Source organism: Onychomys torridus, chromosome 5 (genome assembly GCF_903995425.1).
Source record: "Onychomys torridus chromosome 5, mOncTor1.1, whole genome shotgun sequence".
Taxonomy (NCBI): Eukaryota; Metazoa; Chordata; class Mammalia; order Rodentia; family Cricetidae; genus Onychomys; species Onychomys torridus.
Window position 1 is genome coordinate 72951298 of NC_050447.1, and position 25430 is coordinate 72976727.

Here is a 25430-nt window from a genome sequence, read left to right on the forward strand (position 1 = left end):
TAAGGGTTAAAGAGATGTAGGCTAGAAATTCTACAACACTGTAAGTCTAAAATCAGTAATAAAAACTCAGAAATGATAAATTCTGAAAAACCAAAATTCCCAATTTTGAAAAAATCAAAAAGTCAAAGAAGGAATCAGAAGGGGAACTAGAAACCATTTTAAACTGAGATATAATGAAAATACAGAATATGTGACATGCAGTTGATATAGCAGCAAGGGAAAATTTTATATTTATAAATGCTTATTTTAGAAGAGGGATTAAAAAAAAAAATCTAACTTTTCACCCAAAGCTAAAAACAAACAAATCAAACCGAACTGCATTGACAGTGAGGAGAAAAAAGGGAAATTAGTAAGCAATCAAATACGGAGTAAAGAAACTCCAACCACAATGCCAGTTCTCTGAAGTAACTAAAACGTCAATCAAGTCCCATCGGCACCAACCAAAGGTGGCAGGAAGGAGAGGAGAAATGTAAACTCTAACCCCAGCAAACAAACACAGACAGCATCGATGTAGATGCTGCACAATAGCTTAAAAGGTGCACACAAGATTTTAGAGGTACGACATTTACCACCAGACACTAGGAGGAATAGAAAGTCTTCGGGGAGAACGGGATGGTTAAGACAGTTGCTAAAACACCACACACCACTGCTCCAGAAGACAGAGAAACAATTCTGACCCTGAGCTGACCCTTCCTCCCGTTAACTGGACTTCAGAGCACCGGACATTGCCATGCAGGCTGGAGAGGGAACAAAGGCTTTCTCCAGGTAAGAGCTGTTCAGTGGTGCAAGGTTTAAGCACCTGAACACCCCGACCCAACACACACACACACACACACACACACACACACACACACAGGGATTCTAATTAACAAGGTGTGGTAGTTTGAATGTAATTGGCCCCCATAATCTCATAGGGAGTGTCACTATTAGGAGGTGTGGCCTTGTTGGAAGAAGTGTGTCACCATGGGGCGAGTTTTGAGGTTTCTTATGCTCAGGACTGCCCAGTGTCTTGGTTGACTTCCTGTGGCCTGCATATCAAGATGTAGCCAGCATCATGTCTGCCATGTTCCCCACCATGATGATAAAGGACTGAACCTCTGAAACTGTAAATAACCCCGTCAATTAAATGTAAGAGTTGCCGTGGTCACGGTGTCTCTTCACAGCAATAAAAATGATAACTAAGACACAAGGTGATCACATCCCATTTGTGGTTTCCTAAGAGCACCCTCCTCACTGTGGACAACTGACTGGGAGGAGCAAGGCTGTGACACCGGGGAGGAGGCTGTTGGAGGTTGAGCAGCCCTCATCTGAAATTCTTGGGCTCAGAAATGTTTTGGATTTCACATTTGTTTCAGATTTCAGAATATTCTCATTTACATAATGAGATATCTTAGGAATAGGCCCAAATCTAAACATACATTCATTTCTATCTCATAGCCACCACAGACAGCCTGAAGGTAATTTTATACAATAGTTTCATGGTGTCTGTATTTGGACTTCAACCTGTCACAGGCAGTCAGAAGAGGGATTTTCCACTGACTGTGTTATATTGGCCCCCAGAGAGTCCCAGACTTTTAGATTAATGAAGCTGAATGTACATAGCAACCCAGGTGAGAAATAAAGGAAGCCAACAGGTGTGCCACAGTCCCGCCGACTGAGACACTAATAGTCATTTCTATCTTGCAATGTTTAACCATTTGCTTCATTACTTCCTTCTTTCAGAAATTTTTGTTATCAGAGGGGAAAAATGTTTCATTTACAACTGTTCACCAAAACCGGCAGATGTAGGAATACATCCTACACAGAAACTAGTGTGAAAAGGAAGATTGGCTATGGCTGTCCGAGGAGGTGGGAACTGAGGCCTACTATAAGCCCAGGCTTTCTCATTAGCATTGCAGACCAGCGCCTCCAACTTGACTTAAGTACACATGGCACATTTACATGCTCTCATCCCAAAAGCAGTCAGTGTAGGAGACTAGAACTCTGATGAACACATCAACAGCCCTAGAAAGGTCTAAGTAAACAAATTCTTAAAAGCTGATCTGTGATGAGTTATGATCATATGTAGTTTGGGCTTTATCACTAGATCCCTGATGTTGACATTATGAAGGACAGCCATCCCATACTACTCCACTCCTAGCTCTGGTATCCCAAAATGTTCACACTCGCACCTGTAATAAATACCGCGTGAGGTCAGACTGAGCATAACATTGCTCATTTTCTTCAGCTCAGAGTAAGGCACAGGAGATGTTCTGAAAAGAGCCTCCATATAACCTGGAGACATTGTATATGTATTCAGGGATAAGAACTGTGTTTATAGACATGCCTGTGGAATAACAAAAATTAAATCCGGGAGCTTGGTTACTGCTGACATTTCTCCCAGGGCAAGAACACATTTAGTGTCCTATTAAATCAAAGGATGCCCACTGCAAACAGTGGCATGCTTTACCAGCTGGTGCTAACACAGATTGATGCGCGTGTTCAATCACACTGAACCTGACATGCCTCCTGAAATTTATACTGCACAACGGAAACGTTTGCTATGATCCAGCTTCCCACTCCCTTTAAGGCAGTAACTCACCAGGTAGAAATACAGCTCACTTAGCAGTTTTAAAAATCCATGCTTAAAGTATTTTCTGGGGCCGATGATTCACTGGAACAGAATATATAAAGTGGGACTTGTTAAAAAATATCATGGAGGAGGCTTGAGAGGGGGTCATTTTTGATTATCCACTAAGACCATGGGGAATCAAAAGATATGAAACATAGCTTTTTGTGATGTCTGGTGAAAGATATTATTACAGATAGGAATGGCATGTAAGAGCCAGCCACCAGTACCATCCAAGTAAAAATTCAAAGTTTGGCAAAAAAATTTTATTCCTTGCACTCCCCCCCACCCCCCGCCCCTGAATGAAATTAGGGACCATATTTGGGATCATTTGGGATCATTACAATCTGTTATCTAATGGCATATTATACCTTCTCATTGGCTCAATATCAACATGTTTATAAACTACCAGGAGGGACACTTACTTTTGAAACCAAGAGATTTGAACTAAAACTCAGATCCTTTGAACAATAAACTACATCAGTGATGTAAGCAATGCTGGAGCAAATCACAATCCATTTTGTAGTCAACCTTGCAAAGAGGCCAAAAGCTCTCCTTCCAGAGGACACGTAACTGAGAGTTTAGGAGAGAGCTTTGTAAATGGTATTTAGGTTAAAAACGAAGGTATTATGTAATTCTATTAAGTTTAAAAACAGCCTTAAAAGTGTGAGTAACCAATCTTGTTACATATACAAGTAACAAGTGACATGGTTTTGGCAGAAAATCTTTGCAGGGTCAGGAAAGATTGCTCAGTGGTTAGGAACACGTGATGCTCTTGTAGAGGATTGAGTTCAGTTCCTAGCACCTGTGTGTGTGTCTCAAACTGCCTGTAGCTCTAGTTCCAGGGGTGATCTGATGCCCTCTTCTGGAACTTTCACTTACACACACACACACCCACATTCATATACATAATTAATACGTTGGAGAGAAGGAAAGGAAGGGAGGGAGGGAGGGAGGGAGGGAGGGAAGGAGGGAAGAAGGAAGGAAGGAAGGAAGGAAGGAAGGAAGGAAGGAAGGAAGGAAGGAAGGAAGGAAGGAAGGTTGGTTGGTTAAAAAAAAAAACAAGCAATCCAGCCTGTATCACTTGGAGGTGTATCTCTTCAGCCACATCAAGCCACATGCCAATCATTTCACAGACTTAGCATTAGGTCTTTTATAGTATCTTTATTAATCTATAGAGCTTTTAAAAACAAAGTGTTCATTATATAGACCAATCTATATATCATTCTTCTCTAAAAAGGCATAAAGTGAAGAGGCCAACAGCCCGGGTCCTACTTTCCTCAACCTGGTGAACATACCACACACAGTGGCCTGACTTCCACACTCCAGGTCGTAGTGTGACTCCATGTATTAGTCTACTTTTCTCACGGCTATGACTGAACACTTGACAGAAGAAAACTAAGAAAGAAGAGTTTTGCACGGGCTCAGAGTTTTGAATGATAGTCTATTATGGAAGGGAGGGCACAGTCACAGAAGCAGCAATGTCTTTAGTAGCAGGAGCCTGTGATTGCTGCTTCTCACATCATGGCTGATCAGGAAGCTGAAAACAAGCTAGAATCAGAAGTGGGTGTAACCCTCAATACCTGTTCTTAGTGACCCAGTTTCACCAGCTAGGCTCATGTCCACAAACTCCCCAAACAGTGTCACCCACAGGGATGTTCAAATACCTGAGTCTGTGGGAGGCAAAACAGGTTTACATCATAACCCCTCCCCTGGGTCCTGGGTATGTCATTCAACCTCCCAGAGCTTTCTGCTACTCACCTACTAAGTGGGGAGGAACACCCCAATTTCATCAGGTTGTTGGAAGTTCAAGTAAAATGATATGCATAAAAATAATGAGTAGGAACATTTATATACCCAATAAATATTAGTCTTCTCTTATATTCTTTATGGATTCTTCATAGTAACACAGAAAAACTGAAGAAATTTTTTAAATGAGAATATATTTAGCACATAAAAAAGATCAATATGCACAGGTGTTCAGGTACCTGCTGGCTCCCATTTCTTGTCTCTTCTCCCTGGCTCATATTAGGAAACCTCCACCCCTTACCTATGTGTATCAACTACTTCTGTATCACTGTGACAAATACCTCACAGCGAAGACTTGTAACAGGAAAGATTTGTCTGGGCTCATGGTTCCACAAGTTCTCTGTCTGTCATGATCTGGGAAGGCAGGATGGAGTTCATGGTGGTAGCAGGGGCAGGAAGTAGAGCTCTACCACACCAGGGACTACATGAGCCAGCCCCCAGTGCTCAACTTATACCAACCTCTTAAAGGTTCCGTAGCTTTCCATCTAGAGAATAAACACATAGGCCTGTGGGCACACTTTAGATTCAAACTGTAATACTATGCCTTTCCAAATTCCCTTTGTCAGGTTCCTCAAGAACATCTATGCCTTTAGTGATGTGTTTTTTGTTTGTTTGTTTGTTTTTTCAGGCTTCCTATGGGGGCGTCAAGGCCAGAATCAGTCTTTGCCTCTTCTGAAGGACATAGGAAAAACAAATAGAGCACAATAATGCCAAGGAGAGTATGGAAAGAGTCACTGCATGGAGCCCCCATTGGTGCCAGCACTGCCCACCTCTGTGTGGAGGACTGGAACTCAGGTCAGAGAATAATGGCAAGCTCTGCCAATTCAAGCATGCATAGGCAACGGTGATATAAATGTATCAGGCAGGACAGAAGAAACGTGAGTCCATTAAGGTCTCAGGGGGCATTCCTGGCTTTTCTACAAGAGTTTGAAATGAATGGTGTCTATGATATAGTTTTAACTACCACCTAGACCAACCTCTGCCCATTAGCATTCCATAAACTAAATATTTGAAACCATCTAAGTTTCTAGTAAAAAACAGGATTATCATCATCATCATCATTTATTTTTCTGTTTTTTTGAGACAGGTGTGTACCTTTGGAGCCTGTCCTAGGACTTGCTCTGTAGACCAGGCTGGCCTCGAACTCAGAGATCTCTGCCTGCCTCTGCCTCTTGAATGCTGGGTTTCAGGGTGCGTGCCACTACCACACAGCCAGGATAATTATTTTTGTGATATCAAAAATTACTTTTTAATCAGCACTTTTGAAGCTGACTGTGAGTAAGGCCAGGCTAGCCTATCTTGAAGCCTTGTCCTCCTAAAAGTTAAGTTAAACATAAAATAAAACAAGTTTAATTTAAAAAAATTCATAAAACATAGTGCATGTTAGACAATAGCTTCATTTTCATTTGACAAATAACAAAGGCAACTCAGATAATGCTTCTGGTGAACTAGAGGTACAGTATAAATGGAGGGACTCAACTGTCAGTCAGATTTGGCAAGTGATTCACAGGTGGCTTTCCTCATCAAGTTCACCTGTGTGGAGACAGGAGCTGAGGTTGAGGCAAGCTCCCATGAGTCAGGCCATTGTCACCCACAGTGTCTCACTCCTTGATTCAACCTCAAAGGCATTTATTTGTCTGCATAAGTGTGTAAAATAGTTCACACCATGGGCTTTCGGTACTGTCCAAGCTTCCAGGAGAGGCTTCATTCACTCCAGGGGCCAGCAAACTGGAAAGTCTATTCCAGATACTTAAAAATTCATCCTCAGACTTCTGCTGCTCTAGAAGCACTTCTGGTACCAAAGTCTGTGTTAGTTGGGTTCTCTAGAGGAACAGAACTGATAGAATGAATCAATATATGAAAAGGAGTTATTAGAGTGGCTTATAGGATAAGGTCCAGTTAGTCCAATCATGGCTGACTACCAATGAAAGTATATCAATCCATTAGTTGTTTAGTCCGCAAGCCTGGGTATCTCAGCTAGTCTTCAGGACACTCTGGAATCCCGAAGAAGTAGGCTCCAACACCAGTGAAGGAGCGGACTTGCCAGCGAGGGTAAGAGCAAGCAGGTGAAAAGAGACCCCATCCTTCCTTCAAGTCCTCTATTTAGGCTACCAGAAGGTAAGGCCCAGATTAAAGGTAGCTCTTCCTATCATAGAAGATCTGGATTATAAATGGGTCTTTTCACTTCAAATGATTTAATTATGAAAAAAAAAATCCCTCACAGATGTACCCAGCCATTTAGGTTTTAGTTAATTCCAGATTTAGTTAAGTTGACAATCAAGAGAATCATCACACAAGGTAACGTGTGTTTAAACCATTTCCAAAGAGGTCAGGTTTGTTGGAAGAAAATCTGCTGTGTGTGTGTGTGTGTGTGTGTGTGTGTGTGTGTGTGTCCGTCCATGTGTGTTGTACACATATGCATGTTCCTGTGTACACACAGCTTTGCAGGCACTCTTACTGGAAGTTATATGTCTGGTATTTGGCTTTGTTGAGATAGGGTCTCTTACTGAAACTAGAGCTCACTAACTGGCTATAATGGCTAGCTAGAAAACACCAGTGACTCACCGACCTGTGTCTGTCCTCACCCAGTAGTGAGGTTATAGAAGCATGCTGATATGCTCTGCTTTTATGCTGATGCCAAGGATCTGAATTCAGGTCCTCACTCTTGTGCAACAAGTACTGTACCAAGTAGGAATGCTCTCTAGCCTCAATGGGTAATTGTTCATGTGGATTAACCTTGCAACTTCAAAACCAAACTATGAAGTGGGTATGTTCACCTTTACCTCAAGCACAGAAGATAAAACAATGTGTCTTAAGTTCCAGAGCAAAGAATTGGAGTGGTAAGACTTGAACCCAAGTCCAGTGATGAAGAGCCAAATAACCATTATATTACATTTTCTGAAAAGCCATTGGCAAATGACAATAAGAGAAGCCATTTATAATCAGCAAATTAACTGACTAAACAGACAATCAATGTTCTCCTTGCCTGCCTCAAGAAAAAGTATTAATTCTTTGCCTGCCAATGTCCATAAGAAAGAAAAAAGATACAATATGGAAACATTAGAATAGATGAAGCAGTGTTCTTAATCCTGTCCATTCTGGACACTATAAATGAGAAGGCTCAAACAGTGACACTGAGGCCCTGGAAGGGATTCATATCTATCTTCACCTCTTTCAAGTGAACTAGAAAGAATACATACACTGCTTACCATTATTGTAATAAAACACACTAACGGTTCCCAGCACATGCAGTGGGACACTGAGCCAGCTCACCTGGGCATCTCTGGCACTGCTACACACACCCTACAGGCCGCTCGGACATTCAAAGTGCCTTCCCTGATGTCTATCTACTTCAGCAATGTGATTTTTAACTCCACTGGCAATGCTTATGTGATCGATGCAGAGGATCCATGATCCTCTAGAGGATTCCATGATCGTCCAGAGGCCAGATACGGTTCTATAAAGAGCAAGTCAACAAAACCAAGGAACATCGTGGAAGGAGACATGTGCAAAGACACACAGTTCCCATCCTTAACCAGATGCTGCCACACCTTCATCCTTCTTTGTGTTCCCACCTGTATCAGTCTCCTAGCACAGATGTAACAAATTGCCCCAAGCAGCAGCCTGGAGCAACAGGTATCAGCTCTCTTGGTTCAGAGCTCACAAGTCTGAAGCGCCATGTAACAAAGCTGAAGTCAAGGTGTGAACAGGGTTTCATCCTTCCTGGATGCTTTAGGGGCAATCTGTGTCCTTGCTGCCTGCATTCCTCAACTCACAACCCCATCCACTCTGACTCCAACCGCTTGGGGGTCACTATTCCTTCCCCTGACACCACTGGACTCATCAGGGTAACCCAGGATGGCTCTCCATTCAGAGATTCCAGCTCACACTGGCAAAGGCCTGTCCCCTACCCCCCATATTTCCTGACCACACAAGGTAAGAAATTTACAGATTCTGATGGTTTGACTAGAGTTGTGGTTCCCAACCTTCCTAATGCTGTGACCCTTTAATACAGTTCCTCATGCTGTGGTGACTCCCCAACTATAAAACAATAACTTTGCTACAATCATAAAACATAAAAACAGTAATTTTACTACTGTTTTGAATCGTAATGTAAATATCTGGTATGCAGTATATCTGATATGTGGCCCCCAAAGGGATTGTGACTCTAGGTTGAGAAATGCTGGTCTAGAGGTATCTGGGGAAATTACCTCACTTGGAGGAAAAGCCAGTATTCTGACAATGGCTTTCCCACTTGTGTTTGAACACAGTCTCCAATTGATGACACTGTTTGGGGAGGTTATGGAACCTTTAGGAGGTGGAGTCTGTCTGGAGGGAAGGGTTTGAAGATTTATAGCCTTGCCCTACTTCCTGCTCTCTGTCTGCTTCCTGTGTGTAGATTCGAAAAAGGTGATCAGCCATCTTCCTGATCCTGCTCAGGGCCATGCCTTCCCTGTCATCATGGACTCTATCCCTCTGGATGTGCAAGCTAGAAGTGTCAGCCCTTTGTCCCTTAAGTCACTTTTGATAATGGTATTTATCAGAGCAGTTAAGAAGTAACTAATGCATCCATATTTTATCACAGCAGTTCAAAAGCTACTCATGCCCTCTCGAAGCTCCTCTCTTGTATCTCTCCCCTCCTCCACTACCTTTGTGCATTCACACAACTTTTCCTGTTACTTCCCCCACAGGAGCCGTAGTAAGACCTCAAGCTCTGCTGCTCCCTCTGCCAGGAAGGCTCCTTCCCTCCTTTAAGTCTCAATTAAATGCAGTGAGGCCTTCTCAGATTATCAGATCACCTCTCCCCTTACCCAACACTTTGCTCAGGCTTGATTTTCAACAACACTACGTGACATACCATCTCTACTCACACTTACCTAGCTTTGTCTATTGTCTGTATGTCTCTTTCCCTTCCTTCCCTGCATATGGGGTACACTTATGATCCCAAGAAAATATGCAAAACAAGGGCTTAATAAATATTTTTTGAGTAAACAAATTCTACTTCTTGGGAAGGTAAGTCCCTTGGAATTAAAGATGGCCTAAAGAAGGAAATTAATAAATGCTTGAATGAATGAATGAATGAATGAATGGATGGATGGATGAGCAGGTGACTCAATCCCCAATATATATCGAACACTCTAGAGATAGTACTTTTGCATCACACTGAGAAATTACTTGACAGAAACAACTGAAGGGAGAAAGGCTTATTTTGGCTCCTGGTTTCAAAGGGATTTCAGTTCTCTATGACAATACAGTGGCATGGTAACAGACTAAGAAGCAGAGAGGGCTGGATGGGAAGAGTGGGTAAAATCTTCAGCTACTCCTCCCCTCAGTGGCCTAATTCTGACAGCCAGGCCCTACCCCTGAAAGGCTCCACAGCTTGGCATGGTACAAACTGGGTAGTCAGTGTTCAAACCAGGAGTCTAGGGTGATGTTACTCATTGAAACCACTACAAGGCATATAGGCTGACATGGAAGCAAGTGTTTTATACATTTTAGAAAACAGAAACACAGTCTAAGTAACACATGCAAGGAAAAGAAAAGCCCTAGAGCCCCAAGCAAGCCTGTGACTTTCATTTTGCTGTGTTCCCTTGTGTCCTTGGGTTGGTCAAATCAGAACTCATCTAGATTCCTTTGCTTGGCTCAACTTCTCTTACCAACAAGGTTTCAATGGCAATCTCTGGGTTTATTTGAAAGGATTTTCACAAAAATCTCAGGAGCACTTACTTTGCTTGTGTTAAAAAATAAACAGACCCAAAGGAAATCACCATACACTTTTTAAAACATACTCAGAGGCGAACCTGCAGCCAGCAGATGCCACAGAGACAGAAAGGATGAGCTGAATGAGAGAGGGGGCTTCGGATGGTCACTGGGCATCACGTGCACAAATGGAAACCATTCCTGCTGTGGTGCTTGCTTACCGGGAGGCAAGAATCACTCAGACAGTAAACTGGCTCGGAATGAAACAACGAAACGGCAATTCACTTTGCATAGTCCATCTCAGGCACACTACACACAGTACTCCAGCTTCACCCACAGACCTGCAAAGCCTGCCATGCGATTGGCCTTCCTCTCCCAAACTTCCTCCTGCATCATCCTGAAGGGTTGTTGTCTTTTGGTTCAAACTCAGAAGTGCATGTCTAGGAAATCTTTTCTGTCATAAGGGTAAGTGGGAGCCCATCATAGTGGTCAGGAATGTGGGCCTAGAGGACAAACTGACAGGTTCAAGTATAGCCATAGCTGTGCCCTTATGCACATGTCACACACCCTCCCTGAGCCTCAGTTTCTCCATCTCTACAAAGCCTGTTCACCATTCTCTCAACTCCAGGACAGACTGCACAGAAAAGTACTTATCATTGTGCCCTGGCATCCAAGGCCTTATTAACTATTTTATATTACCAGCTAGTCGATTGCCCTTGGCTTTTAAATAACCACTGCTCAAAACTAGGTACCTCAGAGTCTTCATCTTTATTTTACATTAGTAACTAAGGTTTCTGGAGAGTTTGTTACCGATTTCAATCTAAAGTATTCACTTCAAAGTAGAAAGAGACTGACTGCCAGACAGACGTGGACACTGTTTTTTTGGTATAGCTAGCAGAAGTGAAGTCATGCAAAGCCTCTTTACAATTCCATTCCTAAGTAAAAAAATATACGCATGTTGCTATCAGATACCTTAAAGAAAATGTCAGAGAAATATGATGGCATAGAATACTTATGTAAACTAAAAAAGGAATAAGGCTTAAAAATACATAGATAAGCCCATTCTGGTTTCAACGAGGCACTTTTCTAATAAATTATCCAATAGAATTGCTCAGCCCAATGCTTCATATAACCATATTGCTTGAAGACTTGGAAAAGCAGGTAAAGAGGCAACCAAATGCATGTTTACTTTTTCTAGTTCTACTCATCACACCAACCGAGCACACACGTCAAAAGCGCTGAGCGAGCTTCATCCTGTTACACAAGAATCCGTCTCACACATGGAGCTTTGATTCAATAGCGTAGGAGGAGGAGAGTTATTCATGTTCTGTAAAATGTCCCCAAGTATTGCTAATGTTAAAATCCATGGTTAACAATTACTGTCCCAAGTCTTCCCACAGGTGAGTTGTTTCACCTTAGAAAATTTTCACTAAACACCATCCCCTGTGAACTCTTCTGTTCCCAGACAGGATCTTCGAAGTCCAGGCTGGCTGGCCTTGGACCTATGGGTTTCCTATTTCAGAGTCTCAACTGCTAGGTTTATAAGTTTATATGACCCCAAAAAATTTTGGGGGGCTCCTATGCTTTGTTCCTTCCCAAGCAAAACTTTGTAATTCAATGAAGAAAAGGTGGTGAGTTACTCCTGAATCCTGAAAACTCAGTCTTCCTAATTCCAACAAAGGGGCCGAAGGAAATGGGGCAGTGGGGATGTAATGGGATTCATTCCATGAAAGCAAGTGACTACTTGCCTTTAACCCTTTCTTTTAAAAAAAATATATATATATGCCTGTGTCTGTAGGTTCCTGCAGAAAAGTTGAGTTCTCGGTAGCTGGAGTTATAGGTAGTTGTGAGCCATCTGACATGGGTGCCGGGAATCATGGGTCCCCTGGAAGAACAGCAATGCTCTTAGCTGCAGGACCATCTCTCCGGGCCCCTGCTTATCTTTTATACGGCCCTTTGCTGCAGAACTGGGGTCCCCTGTGTGACAACCCGCGCGTGGCTGTGAAACATCTGACTTATGGCTGGTGGCCTCTGTGCTGGGAGCACAACTCTAGATAGAACTCAGATTGTGCCTGCGGCCTTCCCAGTGCCATCGTATCCAAGGTTGTCACTTCATTAACTCATTCGGTAGGTTTTGTTTAACATGATACCTTCTGCCTGGCATGGAGTGAGCATGGAGCGGACAGCGGAGAACAGACGTGAGAATGCTCTTATTCTCATGGCATCTTATATTCTCATTTGAAATAGCTGGCCCTTTCCTATCACAGACCGGTTTTCTCCAACAGGCGTGAGTCAAATAAAGTGGTTTGTTGGTTTGTTTTAATGTGCTACTTTGGTGTAGAGAAATAAATAATTGAGAAACAGTATCAGTTCAAGAAAGCCAGGTGGTTCAAAGGATAGAAGGAATGGAAGGAAATGAGAGGCCAGTGAACTTCAAGGATTTGCTGTTTCTGTTTAAGAAAGGGTCTCACCCTGTGACCCAGGGTGGCCCATGATTGCCCTGCCTCCATTTCCCAAGTGCTGGGATCCTAACTGTGTGCCACTCATGAGACAGTTGCAGAAGGGCAGTGTCCCATCAGCAGTCAAACTGGGGTTCTGAGGTTACAGAGAGGGAGGAGAGAGAGACACCTACCCAGGGCCACACAGAGAACAGAAATTTAGCCACCAGGAACAGGACCGAAGAGTGAGCAGTAAGAACACATTTAACAGTTCTCACTGGAGATGGCATCAGGGCAGAACCAAACCCATCACCGGAAAAGGCATTTTCGACAGGTATAATAAACAGGTTTTATCTGGTTGGTGAAAAGTTTCAGATGGGGGGGGGAAGATAGTAAGAGTATTGTTTTGGTAAACTATTACTAACCCAGCTAACAAACAAGGCATTCTCAGGGAAGCTCTTACTACTACCCATGCTCCTCCCACTCCACCAGTGTCCTAGGCCATCCCCCATCAGCAATTTCTGAGATGCTGCCCCCTACAGCTGTATCACAGAAAGTCAATTCATAATACCTGGGATCTGGCCAAGGACAAATGGCCCTAATTTGATCAGAATGGGGTGTCTGAGTGAGTGGAGAGTGCATGCCAAGGAGAGGAGAGAGGTTGGCCACAGTTGCAACGCTGGAGTAATTATGAATTAGACCCAGCACTAAGACTGCTGACAAGCAACCTTACCTAGCTCTGGAGGCAGCACGGTCAGGCGGTTCCCCTGAATGTGGAGCTCCTTCAGCTGGGTGAGCTCGCCGATTTCCTTAGGCAGTGAGATAAGGTCATTATCCCTGAGGCTGAGCTAAAGATACAAAAACAGGGAGCTGTCAAAACAATTTTTCATAAAGAGGTGCTCAACAGAAACTCACACCCTCGCCCGATGCCCTCTCTTCCTTCAAGGCTCAATCTTTTCAATTCATTTAAAAGTGTCTGAGGCTAAACAAGAAACAGAAGCAAGAGCAGTGGTTCATTCCTGCACAACAAACCTTACTCCTGCTCAAATTGACTCGATGCCACTCCTACAAGGGCTGCAGGAGTGAATTGATTTTCTAAGAATTTAGATAAATTACTTACTATCTGCAACTTCGTGAGCTTCCCGATATCTGGAGGCAGGATCTCAAAATCGTTGTCACTTAGATAGAGTGCACGCAGGGTGGCTGCAAATTAAACAGCGATATATAAACAGGGTGCCATGGAACCCAACCATTTGAGGTCTGATCAATGCAAGGGAGTCAGCTTTGATTAATAACCCTGGCTTGGTGAAAAGCCTGTGACATACCCAGGGCTCGCTATAATAACAAGCAGGTCAAACCTAGATTTACTGGTTGATTGTGGTGCTGGTGCGTCCAGGAAAACGTCTGTATCCAAGGGGCCTAACACAATTAGCAACTCAGCATTACACAGACTCTGGCACAGTGTCAATGTTTTCAGAAAAGATAGCTTTGTTTTTTTCCTCTACTTCAGATTCACATTTATTATGCCATTTGCATCTCAAGAGAAAGAAGGGCCACCTAGTCCCACATGGCCACCCACATCACAATCCAGCGCAAAGGGCTCTTTCATCAAAAGGGATCTACGTCAGACTAGAATGTTCTTATACAAATAGATCAATGTTAAGAATAAAGACATGAAGGGCTTTGCAGTGATGGACACCGTCATCATGACGTATTGTTTCCATAATCAGACTAATTACTGTTACTTTCCTTTTATGGCTTTGATGATGAAACAATATGAATACAAAGGTGCTAAAGTGAAGACATGGATTTAAGAGATTAAAACCTAAAGCGAGCAGAATATCAAAAGTCACTTCATGCACAGATTATAAAATGATGGCATGATCCCAGCCACTGAATGCTAAAATCCTTACATAGCTACCAACAATAACAAAACAAATTTAATTAGATACACTTTAAAGACTGGCTTAATAGCTACCTAATTATATTCTAACATGGGAAAATGGACAGAATTGTATGTTAACATATATAACAAAAATAATTCCCTCTGTGGCCCAAGAAAATAATTTAGAATTTGTTTCATGTGCTTCAGAATGTCTGGTAGAGGGCGTGAAAAAGAGGTAAAAAGAAAACTTTATAGGCTGCTTCAGAAGTGGCAGATTTTCTAGTGTGGGCATCGTGACAAGAGGTTAAGGTATGGGGGAATCACCACAGTAGGCAGCCAGACTGGTCTCCATTGTGAGGTCTAGGCCAGGCAAGGCTATATAGTGAGACCTTTTCTCAAAAGTAAAAGAGTAACATAAATAAATGCTCAGAATAGCACCAACACAATTTCCACATGACTTCAAGTCACTGTTCACAGATGCAGACCAGCTAACTTAAGCATACAACTCTTCCCTGAGTATTTCATGAGTGGCTGGGATATCAGTGATGCTAATTTTTATATGTACCTAAAGCAAGAAATTTCTGAAAAGATGAACATCTGTGATGTACAATTCCATTGTGGTTATACACTAGCAAAATCAGTCTATGGCAAGGAGAGCTCTTCCAAGACTTAAATTAGAATCTGAGCTGCATATTGAAACAATGCTGCTAGCAGCTTATGAACGGATATTTTTTTATAAATCATTTTATGGAGTATCTTTGAGCAGTCCATTGCAGAGAATTAATAGCAACCTGGGAAAAACCTTTTCTTTCACACTGAAGAAAATTAAGGATTTTCTTTAAAAGGTAATCAAGATTCTTAGCTAAACGTGAGACTGGATCTTATTGAGGAATAAAATCTCTTTTGGAAAGTGAATAGGATATTACTGAGTCTGCTTCTGCCCAGTGGTGTCAGCCACCTATACATCAAATGTAAATACTGCTGAACAATGGAGGAATATTCAAAAGGACTCTGTGATGGAAATATGTATGTATGTCTAATGATTTCTCTTAAGAGTTTCGGCACTGGCAAATAAAGTTTTCACTCTTAGAACCAAAGTACTGTGTTAAAGAGATTTACAGAATTAAATGTTTCTCACTGAGGTAGAAGAAGTTCCCAGGGAGAGAATGTTCATTCAGGTTGTTGTAAGTCAAGTCCAGGACCTCCAGAGCTGGGAGAGAGCCAAATCCTCGAGGCAGCGTGTTCAACCTGTTCATGCTGCAGTTTGGGGACAGAAGGAACATGTCACCTCCCACTAAGCACAAATTCACATGGAACACTGGATATACAGTGCAAACCCTGCTCAACAGGACCAAAGCCCAAAAGCCTGCCATGATTTTGCATTCACGGAATGCTACTTGCTTTTTCATTTTATTCATGTAATTTAATTGACAAGAAGAAATTGTCACACTAATGGTATATACAACAGGCTGTTGGGGAATATGGACACACTGGAGGAATCACCACATTAAGCTATTTAACATACACCTGATCTGATGAGCATTTTGGATGTGCTGAGAATATACCGGGAATGCCAATACACACAAATCTATTCTCTGAGCAACTTTCAAATACAGGAAATACTGTTAACTCTAGTTACTGTGGTATATAATAATCTCTTGAACTTATTCGTGAACAATTCTTGGTCCTTAACATCTTCTTACTGCCCCATCCCTGCCACCTACCTCTGGTAAATATCACTTTACTCTGCTGAGATGATTTTCATATTTTACCTCACATATGAGCTAAAGCACCCTAATCTCAGTTAATCATTTCACTCAGATAACCCACGCTCACGAAATGTATGAAAATTTTTAGTTATCACTTCCTCCAATAGGAAAACTTGAATACCATTCTACATATGAATACACAAAATACCTGTCTGTCTGAAGAGAAACTTCCTTAGACATGTACAAACAAGAATTCAAAACGCATATTCCAGGTATTTGCTATAGTTCATCCATTCACTTTAATGGGAGGGGACATCAACTTCCTGTTCTACAACTATGTACTAACGATCAGAATTATCTCCAGTTAGAATGTTGGTTGCCAGGGCCTGGGACAGAGAGGGAGAAATTAGTTGTTTCACGTTTGCAAGACAAGAAACTTCTGGAGATTTCATGTGCAGTAGTATGAAAATAGCACTCTTGAATGACACGCTACACAAAGGTTAAGATGGTAAGCTTTAATATATATACACACACACACACTCTGTGTGCATATATACGTGGTGGCTAATGTTAGTTGTCAACTAGACACCCCTGAGAAAAGGGAATCTTCACTGAAGAATTGCTTGTATCAGTCTGAACTATAGGCATGTCTTTGGGGGCACTTTCCTCCTTGCTCATTGGTTTAAGAATGCCCAGACACTATGTGCCATCCTTCACACAGGCGGGCTGAGCTGTATAAGAAAGGTAACTAAAGAACCCAGAGGAAGCAAGCTAGGAAGCAGGTTTTCCCTCTAGTTTCTGCTCCAGTTCCTACCTTGAGCGCCTACTTTGGCTTTACCTAATGATAGACTATAACTTGTAGGCCAAAGAAACCCTTTTAACACCCAAGTTGCTTTTGGCTAGCATTTTATTACAACAGAGAAGCAAATTACACACGTACATACACACATATGTATATATAAAATCTAAGAGAAATATTTGATATTATCTTTTATCCTTCATGACCTTTATTTTTCTTCTTGCAGCTCTTTGATAATACTTAAAAACCAATTTAAAAACACTTCGGAGTAAGCTGACAGATACTGAAAGGGAGGAGAGACTGTGACAATGAAATCCAATCCAATCGTTGATGGTTCTAATAAGAGATACAATGTTGCCCACCTCTACAACCAGACCTCACGAGAAATGACTGAGCACCACAAAAAAAAAAGTGGATTTGCAAGTCTCAGGTAGAGGCGTCCCAGGATGACTTTACACAAGCCAAAACAATCTCCTGGACCACTCACCTCCAAACAGAGGCTCTGTCAGCATTCCTATGACGTCACAGTCTGTGAAGCACATCTATGTCAGGTCTTTCATCTGGTTCTAACTGCGAAGTGCTTCTAAGATGAATTCTAGCAACAAACCATCCAGAACAGTTCGGTGTGGTCCTCTACAGTGACATTTGCCCAAAACCTATCCCCGGAAAACTCCGAACAGCCACGGCTTTTGAATGCTTGTAAAATACACAGTGCACTGTGCTTTAAAAATTAAGACCAGATCAAAACTTTCTCTTACGAGCTGGCCTAAAGTTCTTTCATGTCTTGCGATCATCATAACAAACAGCAAATACTACATAACTCAAAATTGGTTTGGTTGAGTGTGTCTTTTGGGCCGTGAATGCACGTGACCTAACCCCTGTGCTTACAGTCTCCCAAGTGCATACTCTCATCCTACCTGCTTACGCCACACAGTTCTTTCTAACCTGCCTCCCTTGGCCTTCATGTGCATGATAAATCTTTATGACGTTCAAGAACAGAAACTCCTTCGTTGAAACCCATCTTAATTCCTTTCCCAGTGAACTAAAAGTTTGGTTGAAAAGGCAACTTCTGTGGAGCCATGGAATTAAACACTGGAGGTATTACGTAATCGAGAGACTTAGAGCCAAAATTACAACAATTCCAAAAGGGCAAGGATGTAACTAAGGTGCATGTTTGTCAAGTTTACCATTCTGTCCTAAGATAGCCCAATCTCAACTGAACAAAGCCTGAGCTCATGTTCTTCCCAAACATGTCAAGTTCCATGTTAGCTGCCCCACACAGAAATCTAGATTCTATTCCTCCCATTAGTAACTGTCTTTGTATTTTCTCTTCTATATAGTTTTCAAATTAAATCCCCCCACCCTTTCTCCTCCACTGTCACTGACCCAGTCACTTCGGACACAAAAGTGGCTTCCCCATTGGCCTCTGGACCTCTACCCTACTTCCCACTAGCTCTCTGCACAATGAGCTTTCATACAGAACTGCTATCATTTCATACCCACTACTCTTCAGGACAGATTCCTTAATCATCAGGTAGATCTAATCTGCATCCAGAGCTCCATTATATAAATCGGGGTAGCACTTGTGACTCCCTGCCACCACTGACATCTATTTGCTTATTACTGGTGTCCCCACTGTAGTATGAGCTCTATGACAGCTGGATTGCTATTACCTAAAATGGTAGCCATTTGGAATTCAATAAGCACCCATTAGGTGATCAGCAGGCATTCCCAAGTATCTGGCTAGCCTTGCATCTCACTTGACCACCACCTGCCTCACCTTTTACATTTAGTTACACCAGTGAACTGCCAATAAACACCCCAGAACTTGCAGGGCTCTGGGCTTTGAAATGTGTCACTCTCTCAACCTGAGATGCCTGCTTAGTTGTCTAAGTCAGAAACTCATTTGTGTGCATTGGGTGGATTCCAGTGTTCATCCTGTGTGAAGCCTCCTCAGAATCCCATCTATAGGCAAATGTTTTTCTTGTCTCTGATTCCATGCAGTTCCATCAGCTCCAGCACAACTGTGACCCAACTGTGTTCACTGACAGTGTGCCCTGCCCCCATCTTAAGGTCCACACCATGATATTTATCCTTGATCCCCATCAGCAATACTGACATAGAATGAGCACTTACATAGTCAAGAAATAAATGAACAAATTAATGCAACGTTGATGATATAATCACTAATTCTGTGCTCTGATTAACACATATTAGGTCATGTTCCTAATTACCTATGTTGTTTAAATATGCATTGTGCATTAATATCCTTATAATATACTAATAAAAGTATATAATATAGTAACATATATACACATATATTTTATATGTATTTTATAACTTTACAAATGAACAACTTAATAGTAAAATACATTTTTAGCATTTTGCATACTAATTTACCATACAACTTAATGGGTTTTTTTTTTGTGAGTGTGTGTGTGTGGTTCATGTACATGTACATACCTGCATGTGCCTCTATGCAGGCCAGAGAAAGACATAGAGTGTGTGTGTCTTCCTTAATCACTCTATACCTTATTTTTTTAGACAAGTTCTCTCATAGAACCTAATGCTTGCTACTTTGGCTAGGCTACCTAGCCAGAAAGCTCCCAGGATCTACCTGTGTCTATCTCCACACCTCCAGTGCTAAGATTACAGGTCTACAAGGCCAATCCTGGTTTTTTACATGGGGACTGGGGATTTGAAAGTAGTCCCTCCTGGTTTCAAACTAAGCACCCCTTACCCACTGAGCAATCCCCCCACTACCAGGACCTAATAATCGTCAAACTCAAGAACTAAATGTATAATCCTTTCTTTTCTGTTTCGCTGATGGGGAGCCCGTGTGAGCACTAGCAAGGAAACCACTCTGTCATTTGAAGGGAGGTTGCTCTCTCACTCCGCTTCCTCTCACACAATAGCAAGTGGATGCTCACAGACCCTGTAGAGCAAGCAGGTCTCTCATCCAAACTGACATTTGCAACAAGAGTATCTAACCAAACCCCTCATGTAAACAATGGACTAGCAACAGTTTCACAAACTCCCTATGAGACTGATAAATACCCAGCATACTTCTCTTGCCATGTGTGGCTCACTAACATAATTATAACATCCAGTGGCTACAATTTAATGACTAGATTGGCTTACACAGATTGGAAACATGAATGGACTAACATTCAGCTAACAGCTAGGGCCGTGAAGATGGAATTTAAAAGCCAAAGTTCTACTTCTCATCCATGGGGTCTCCACCTCACTGAGCCACCGAAGTCAGGGGTAATCAGGAATAAATGCCGTAACCGCTTGAGAAAAGTTTGGCTGCCTCTCCATGTAAGAAACGTGTGGAACTCTGCCCTCTCCACCTCACACACGTGGACAGGGTCAAGTGCTGGCACAAGAACTCTGAGAACTGCCAAGCAATATACGGATACAGGGTACTATTATCTTTCAGTGATGCTTGGCTCTGCGACCTCAGCTGAATCACTTTCCTTTCTTCACCTTGGTGTAAAGAACATAGGACTGTTCCCTACTCCCACAACACGGAAGAACGGCAAGAAATTGCAGTGTGACACGAGGGGCCACCGCATGGAAGGAATGTTTTCCAAACTATTTCTATGTAATACACAGAAAAAACAGTCCAACTGTAGCCCAGCTCCTCTGAACAATTAATGTTATGCAAGTCAGTCCTCTCTTGGCCAACATACCAGAAATACAATTTTCCTGGAAACAAAATATCATGAAAAATAATTTCCTTGTTATGCCAACAATTAGCTTCTCAATTAGATATGCACTAATGGGGGACACTGAAAGGAAATATTAAAACATCAGCCTCTTCTTAAGCCAGAAACATAAAAAGCAATTAGAAATCCACTTCTATGTGATAGCCATATAAATGCTGCCCCTCGCTTGCCCGCACCCTGCATTGCCTTTAGCTCTCTACCCCGCAGTCACTTCAAGTGTGTCCGATACTCACCCCAGGTTCAGGTGTTTGAGTTTCTGAAGGCTGCTGATCTGGGTGGGCAGTTCCTCGATCTGGTTGTTGAAGAAGTTAAGCACCTCCAAGTTCTTCAGCTCTGCTACATTTGGGGGCACAGCTACAGGAACAGAGACACTGCGTGTGACTTCACAGTGTTAAAGGATGCTGGCCACACATGTTGCTTTCAAGTGCAAGCGGGGTCAAACTCCAGAGGTGTCCACATACGGGTCTGAATTACATTCTGTAGGTTTACTTATGTTCACGGGTGACAATTCAGGACCCAGTGGAACTTGAAGTGCTTCCTTATAAGTGATTAGACTCAATTATCTGGCATGGCATTACGGGTGTGCAGAGAGAACGAAAGCAGGAATGAAGGGAGGAGGCCCCACACCACCAGCAGCCTCTCAGGGAACAGTACACAGCACAAACTTTCTTGCCACAAGCCTCTAACAGTTGCAATTATTTTCTTCCTTTTGGTTGCCTTGAATCTCCAGCAGTGGGTAGCTAACCGCAACGAATGAGGGTACATTCAAGCTTCTTAAATAATCCCGTATCCGAGACGCTGTCCTTGTTAACATTGAACTCAATCGCAGCTTAAGCGCAATCTAAAATAGTACCATATCCCATGTTCCTCCTTCCTAACTGTGTCCTCTGGAGTAAAGTGCTGTTATCAACACACACACACACACACACACACACACACACACACACACACACACCAGATTAACAGCTGATTAATACATTCTTACGTAGAAATTCAAAGGTCCTACACAGTAGCATGCTGTGGACAGTAGTGTGCAGATAGATCACAGAGGAAGATAACCATTTGCAACTTGCAAGGGGTCTCCTTACCTGTAGTCATGCCTGTGAATACAAATTAAAAGCCTCAAATCAAAAGTATTGCCAAGCCTCAGTATCTGCCACTTGGGGACAAACACATTGAACCCAGGATGCACGAAATACCAGCAGCACCTTTTCCTTTCAAATGGAAGAGTCACGGTACTCCAACATAGCCAACTAATTCTTATATAGGCTGGGTTTACTTATTATTAAATCACATCTAGGATTCAATCAACCAAAGGTCAAAAGTATTTGGAGAAAACACTGCATCTGTCCTGACCTTATACAGCAGACCTTTCTTGTCATTACTTCCTAAACAATTGCAGTTTAACAAGCATTTGGATCTCATTAGACAGTATATGTAATCCAGCAACGACTTCAAAGTGCATGGAAAATGTGTATAGGTTATGTGCATATACTGTGCTCTTTTATAGAAGGGTCTTGAGAATCCCTGGATTTAGTTAACCAAGACTCTTGTAACCAACCCCTAATGAACTGAGGGACAAATATTCCATTTTAAATTGATATCAAGATCAGGTGGTGGTGGTGCACGCCTGTAATCCCATCACTCGGGAGGCAGAGGCAGGTGGATCTCTGTGAATTCGAGGCCAGCCTGGTCTACAGAGCCAGTCCAGGACAGCAGGACAGGCTCCAAAGCTATAGAGAAACCTTGTCTCAAAAACTCCCTCCACCCCCGCAAAAAAAAAAAAAAAAAAAAAAAAAAAGTTGAAATCAAAAGAGAGAGGAGGGGACCTTCACAACACATTGTCACTTGTCTATCCTACTTGCTACTTAATTTTCTATAAGCAAACTCGTGCAGCTTGTCCATGGTTAACAGAAACTACACTTTCCAAACTTTCCAGATTACTAAAACTATCAATGTGGCTTTGGAGCCAGCACAAGCAAGTGGGCCATGCCTCATATCAGAACACTTGCTTCCCATTCTAGCAGCTCCCTTCTCCCCTTCTGCCCCTGCAGGCTGGGAAAGTCATTTGGCGGGCCAATCTTCCTGACTATGGGTTAAGTCTAAACTCAGAACCAGGAGTGCTTTGCTTAGAATCCTTGCGCAGCTGTATGAAAATTCCAAACATCTGAGATATGGGTCCAAACAGCCATTCCAAGAACAGCATTTGGCAGCTCCCAGGCAAGACAAAATAAAGAAGAGGGTTATACTGTTCCATATTCACTCTGAGTCACTATTTTCAACACCGAGAAATACCCCAGGTATCAATGGCCTAATTTCTTATCATTTTGGTTGTGAGCCTGGCCTTTAACGGCTGAGCCATCTCTCCAGCCCTATGGCCTAATTTCTTAAGAGGGACTACTTGGGACAATGAAAAGGAAATGCTTTCATTGGAAGGAGGGACATGACAGATAAAGATTGGTACGTACTAGAGCCACAGGCAGGCAGCAGTGGTCCCATGATTGAGCCTTGCATTAGCTCCCAAAGTGGATGGAGATAAAGGGACCAGTATTGTATGGAATAGTCTGGGCAGCTGGGAAGAATTCCAGAATGACTTGTGGATCCTAACACAAATAACTAAGAGCCTAGCTTGTACAAAGTGACGGCAACAGCATATTTTAGGTGTATATACTTTCATGTAAATAAGTGGTGTTCACTTTATATAAGCAATTACTGAGAAAGTCATCCAACTTTACCCTGAGGGTCACATGTTCCCTCCACAGACCGAAGTGAAGGACAGCTAGCTACCAGAGACCTGACCCTTTTCCCTTGGCTACCCTGGAGCCACCAGAAAGCTTCCTCTCACTACAGTGATCTGATTAGCTTGAAGAGCAATAAAGAAAGTTACTGAGACCAAGAGAAAATGATGATCTCAATTTAGCCACAAACCAAGAATAATGTGGCCAGAATTACTGCCGCCTCCCCAAACTTACTCTGCCAATGCAATTAAATGCTGGTCTAAAGGTATCGCCTCTTTGACAGGATGAGAGATTATTTCACTCTCCTTGCTAAAGTGGTCCAATTTAAAACCACCAATTATGTTAAATGTGATTTAGGACTTGGTTTAGTGGACACAAACAATAAGCCCACATTCAATTTGCCAAGCCTCTCTCAGCCTTTTGGTGTGCATTTGAATGTGTTGTGTTGTGGCTCCATTCACACTCAAAGGGAAGAACCAAATGCATAGCTATTATTTCCCTGTAAACTACAGAATTTTTCATCAGCCATGGTAAAAATAGGAAGGATAACATTCAGACTTGTCCTGGACAGAAGACCATTGATCCAACCCAAAATCAGAGAATGCTATCCATGTACAGGATGCTATCCTCTTGACATCTAGCATAGTAATGCTTTGCAGATAAAGTGAGAGCTTTGCTGTTCTATTTAAAGAGAGAAAGTTATAAAAGAAGGGCTGTCATAGTCTAATGTGGAAATAGAGCCAGTATTTGGAAAGCCAGCTAATCCTCAACAAAACCATGACAAATGTAAAAGGTTAGCAACACAAAGCTGTGGTGAATAAATCATGTGCATACACAGCACAGACGATCCCAACAGTTCGTTATGAAAAGGTGGCTGCAAAATTCACCAGCCAGAAGCCTCTCCTGGAGGATTCCAAGGCATTCATGGGACACATTAGCAAAAAGAAGCATTTGAAGACATAGTAAGCAGGCTGGTGAGATGGTGCAGCAGCTAAAAGCACTTGCCAATGCTGATAACTTGTATTTAATCCATGGGGATCCACATGATGTTATGTAAGTACCACAAGCTAACTGCTTGAGCCACTGAGCTCCAGGGGAAAAAGGAGTGACTGTAGAGGCCCTCCTCTGGACTCTAGATATACACCATAGATAGCATGTGAGTACGAGTGCACAGAGACACAGACACACAGACACAAAGACAAGCACGCACATGCACTCACTCCAACAAATATATACAATTTAAAATTTTTTAAGAGAATATAATTAAACAGTGCACATCAATGTGTCTCTTATAACCACACAGAAATCCTGCCCACCTGCCTGTGTAGTACATGATCTGTGAGCATTGGGTCTATAGACAATGCAGAACTGTGCACACAGAAGCAGCAGGGGAACACTAAGGTATCTGATCAAAGACATCATAGACCGACTCAGACACCTCCTGACTCTGCCTTGTCCTTACTGTGTGTCTCCTTACTTAAAGACAACCTCTCTGGGACTCATTTTCCTCAAGGGGAAAATGAGAAAGCTGGATTGTAGTCATTTTAAATCCTATTCTACCTGCTTGTAACATTTCATGAGCCTAAGAAGAGAAGGATTGTGAAAATCAATAATAATAGATTTAAATAATGCAACACTGGGGTCCCCAATTAGGATGCTCAGTCATGTAGAACTTTGCTTGTCACAAAGAACTTAGTAGCATTTTCTGTCTTGTCAGTGACAGTTCCTCTAATTTTCAGAATTCAGTTGCTAAATTTGAGAGGAAGGCCATAACTGTTTTCTACCGTTCCTAGGCTCCCCAAGGTCACACTCTGTGTCGATGGGAAGACCACATCACCTCTGGAGATTTTTTCAGCCCAGATATTAAGCCCAGGGCCTGTTTGCAGAGTACTTTCTGGGGTTTCTAACAATCTCAGACCAACCAACCCAGCACACCCCTGTTTCTTCCTTCAAGTTTTACTTAATGAAAATGAAACCAAACAAAACAAAAAACCTGAACGTTGTCTCAGTGGT

The 25430-nt window shown here is 42.3% G+C and overlaps 1 protein-coding gene across 1 annotated transcript in view; it reads right to left on the minus strand.

Moving 5' to 3' along the window:
• Window positions 1-25430, minus strand: part of Rsu1 (Ras suppressor protein 1) — a 194488-nt gene that overhangs the window by 120952 nt on the left and 48106 nt on the right. Inside the window, exons 4-7 of the mRNA XM_036188038.1 lie at window positions 20913-21033; window positions 15579-15697; window positions 13676-13758; window positions 13289-13403 (exon numbers count right to left, since the gene is read on the minus strand). Of these exons, the coding sequence (XP_036043931.1) occupies window positions 13289-13403; window positions 13676-13758; window positions 15579-15697; window positions 20913-21033 (438 nt within the window). The remainder of the gene's footprint in view (window positions 1-13288; window positions 13404-13675; window positions 13759-15578; window positions 15698-20912; window positions 21034-25430) is intronic.